The sequence below is a fragment of the Pteropus vampyrus genome, unplaced genomic scaffold (genome assembly GCF_000151845.1).
Source record: "Pteropus vampyrus isolate Shadow unplaced genomic scaffold, Pvam_2.0 Scaffold50, whole genome shotgun sequence".
Classification (NCBI taxonomy): Eukaryota; Metazoa; Chordata; class Mammalia; order Chiroptera; family Pteropodidae; genus Pteropus; species Pteropus vampyrus.
The window spans coordinates 1953352-1957386 of record NW_011888831.1 but is presented as its reverse complement, the minus strand read 5'-3'; the positions used below and the strand labels follow the sequence as shown (position 1 = coordinate 1957386).

The window sequence follows — 4035 nt, the reverse complement described above, 5'->3', positions numbered from 1 at the left end:
CCAGAGAACCGCGAGAAGTGGGGCAGCACAGCGGGAGCCCGCCGCCCGGGACATGGCCAAGGCGGGCCGTGCAGGTGAGGGCGAGCGTGCGCCGGGAGGGCAGGGTCCGCGGACCCGGGGAGGGACCCGCCTGGCTCGAGGAGGGGCAGGCGGCCCAGGTGAGCCCCGCACGCAGGTGGGCGGAGGTTCCGGAAGGGTTGCAGCGGGCAGCGGCGAGGCCAGACCCCCGGAGCGTGCAGAGGGGGCTCCGCGCGCCCCGCGTCCTTCCTGCGCCCCAGGTCACCTCGTGGGACACCCTGTCCCCCTCGCCATGGCCCCATTGGCAGGGACCAGGGCTGCAGCGCCCCTGTTTAGTCCAGCTGTGGGAGCTCACCACCCTCCGGAGGCCTGCCCCGGTATGGGGACGGTAGGGCTGTCCCGTGGCTGCCACTTCATCCCACGCCCCCCAACGCAAACCAGGACGCGCCCCCTTGTCCTGCCGCTAGCTCTATCCAGGACGCGACACCGCTCTCCCTACCCCCTATACCCCCGCCCCCAGCTCATCTAGGAGACCCAGATTTCTTCTTGGGAAGGAGGGGTGCTGGTGATGCACCCGCTAGTGGCCGTCCCGCCCCCTCCCCCCACCCTGACCCCGGGAGGCAGAACCTCAGGTGCGGAGCTCTAAAGGTAGGGCCTCTTCTGGCGTCCCATGGGTGCTGCCCTCCCCTAGACTCAAGAGGTGTATGTAGTCCTAGGTGAGAGAGTGGGCGTTAGTCATTCGTTCATTCATTCAGCCAGACATTCATTCACCAACATCTGCTCTGTGCCAGGCCCTGAGCTGGCCACCGGGGGATCAGGACAGAGACCACACTCTGCCCCTGTTTGCACACTCTGGGCTGGTTGGTGCCTTGGGAGGCCTGGGTTGAGGAAAGCCCACAGGGCTGGCCATACAGTGGAGGCAGCAAGCCCTGTGTCAGCAGGGCTGACTTGTGAGACTGGCATGTGTAAATGTACCATGAACTCATACCCAACCTGTGACACTGGCAAGTGCCATGCCATCCCCTGGGACTAGGCTTTGGCCTGGGATGAACTCCACCACTCTACCCATGAGCGATGACAGTGATGGAATGAGTGTGAATTCACCTGTACACACATTTGGCATGGATACCACTGGTCTCCGTGTAAATCCACTACTATCCCAGAAATGCTGTCCTGGACCCTGGGCTGGGTTTAGATCCCCTCTCTACATGCACTGGGTATGTGATTTAGGTGCCTGAGAATATATACCCATTCTGTCCTGGAGGAGTCCTTTTGGGGTATGGCTAATTGTGTGAGACATGGCACGTATGAAACACATCTAAACACCCCCTTTCTCACTTTCCTCCCTTCTCCCCTCCTGGGGGAGGCATAGTGAGATGACACCATTGAGGCTGGAAAGGGCTATCTCCCTCCTTCCTCCACTGAGCTGGGTCCTTATCACCCCCACTCCTCCCAAAGGGCACAAGAGAGGGTGTGCGTCCGCCTACCGCCCCGCACTGTGTGTACGTGTGTGCGTGTGCATGCACACCTTGCGCATAGAGCACTTGCCAGAGCACTGCCATCACAATAGCAGTTAACACTTATTACTTGTACAATGCACCAGATAATGTGCACAGGGTTCCTCGGAGGTGGGAAATGCTACTCTCCCCCTTTTAAAAACATCTGGAGAAACAACTTCCTCAAGGTGGTCTAGAGGGTCTGGGCAAACTCTGGTCCCTGAGCCAACTCTGCTGAATTCTCAAGACTCTAAGCGATGGGTTTTTCTCCATCGCTGCCCTGATAGGTCACCCTAGTCATGGAATGGGGGTGCTGTCCCAGCCCCTCTGCCTTGGCCTATGGGTCCCATGGTCCTTAGGCTGAGAGTCTGTGGGAGTTTGTTCTAGTGACAGGTGAAAAAAACTGCCCTGCTTTGAGCATCAGTACCTCGTGCTGTTCTAACAGTTTGTCTTTCCTGCTGCAATTTCACGCTTGGCCCTTTCCCTCAGGGCAGCAGAGCCTCCCTTTCTCTGTGTGACTGGAACTGCCCAGGCTCTTCTCTCCCAGCTGCCACCCCAAGGAGCCTTTTGGGATTGACCTCAGCAAAATCGGATTAGTCCTTCTTTTCTCAGCTCTTCTAGGCTACTTTGCACTTTGTAAATGTCCCTCTTCTTTAGGCTCCTAAGCCTACTGAATTGAAAACAGAATGCAGTCATGTGTGTACGTGTATAGGAGTCACATCTCCCCCACTGGCAAAGTTGCTGTAGAATAGATTGGGGAGCTTTAGGACAGAGGGCATCCTCAGAGATAGGAGCACAAGTCCCTCTCTTTACAGTTAGAAAAACTGAGGCCCAAGGAGGGGATGTGACACAGAGAGGGGTGGTTATTCAGGACCTTTTTACCTCACATGGATAGACTGATGGTCATAAATAATCAGGCCTTCACTCTGGGGGTGACATTAGAACCCAGGGAAGCCAAAGGCCAGAAGTAGAGGCCGTGGGAACCTGGCCAGTGAGTGAGGGGTCTGCTCCATTACTTGTGAGGCATTCCCTCTAAGAAGTGTCCAAGAGGCCACTTACTGAGGGAAGAGATAGGGGTTTGGGTCCCAGGGCCACCATAGTGCTTGGCTCCAGGGTCATCATATTGTAGTATAGTGAATGATGTCCCTACACTTGTGCAGTACATATCCTGAGCATTCAGCCATGGCTGTGTCAACTGTGTCAGACAGGAACGAAGGGAGGCACGGAAATTTTTCACATTGCCAAGAGAACCCAGGTACAAGAGAAATGTAATCACTGCCTAGGAAGGATTGGACAATTTGCAGAATATGGATCTCAAATGGGTTATTACCAGTTCCCAATCTCTGAGGAGATTTTGGTTGTACAGACCTGGATCGCTGTGGTGCCCCATGTTCAGTCTTGAGAGGAAAGGCTAGGGAGGGAGAGCCCTTGGTCTTGCCCTGAGGGAGCTCTTGGTCTGGTGGACAGAGGAGGAGAGAGAGGCCTACCGTGGGGATGAAAAGCAGCTGTAGGGAGGTGGGGAAGGATCCAGGAACTCCATTTAGGGAACAACAATCTGCCATAAGAGCTACCCATGGGCAGGTCTCAGTGTAGTACAGACAAGAGAGGGGGCCAGTGGTGGCTTGAAGTAGTGAAGGCTGGATTTCTCTAGGACTTGGGCCTCAAAGGCTGGTGGAATTTGGATAGGAAGGTGGAGAGGTGCAGGCTTCCAGGTGGGGGTAATAGTTTGAACAAAGACTAGGAGGTTGGAATGAGAAAGACGTAAGTGTGGAGGGACTGCTGCCAGGTGGGAATGGAAGTGGGTGGACAGGAGGTGTCCAAGGGTGGAGAAATATGTCTGGCTGGGGTGGCAGGTTCCTAGAGGGGTGCAGAAGGCTTAAAGGAACTCTGGAGAGCCTCGAAGATAGGAATGACACGGTAAGATTTGGGTGTCTCGGCAGGTCTCTCTGGCTGCTACACGAGGGCTCCTGGAAGGGTGGAGAGAGGCTTTGCCAGGATGAGAAGAGTTTGTTCTAGTTCCTGCCAGCTGCATTGCCCCTCCCTTCGTCTCTACACTCCTTGGGCCCACCCTCTGCTCTCTAGCAGGCTGGCGGGGGTATCTGCCAGCCTAAGGGGCAGTGCAAGTGGGAGGCCCCATCCAAGAAAAAACAGAGTGAGCTGCCAAGAGGGTCTTGGAAACTCTCAGGCTGGGCAGGACTGTCAGGAGAGGCTGGGCTGGGGCTACAGGGCTGGGCCATTCAGGCTGGAGGAACCAGTTTATTTGCTCCCAGGTGTTGGCCTCTGCTCTGAGGGGAGGAGACAATGGCTGGAGTATATCAAACCTCGTAATATGACTCAGTAAAACACTGATCCTACAGTGTCAGAGCTGGAGGACACTTCCAGATAGTCATGTCCCCCTTGTCAACAGGGGGACACTGAGGCCTGGGGAGGGGTAGATATGTGGCCACTACCACAGAAAAAGGTGGTAGCAGAGCTGGGCCTAGAACCTGACTTTTCGGAGCCTCGGTTTGTACTTCGCTCG

The 4035-nt window shown here is 55.8% G+C and overlaps 1 protein-coding gene across 3 annotated transcripts in view; it reads left to right on the top strand.

The window, feature by feature from the left end:
• Window positions 1–6: 6 nt before the first annotated feature.
• The window catches only part of PITPNM3 (PITPNM family member 3), a 94443-nt gene continuing 90414 nt past the window's right edge, over window positions 7–4035 (top strand). For all 3 annotated transcript variants that reach the window (XM_023530427.1, XM_023530426.1, XM_011359759.2), the window contains exon 1: window positions 7–74. In XM_023530427.1, coding sequence (XP_023386195.1) covers window positions 53–74 — 22 coding nt within the window. In that variant the 5' untranslated portion in view covers window positions 7–52. The remainder of the gene's footprint in view (window positions 75–4035) is intronic.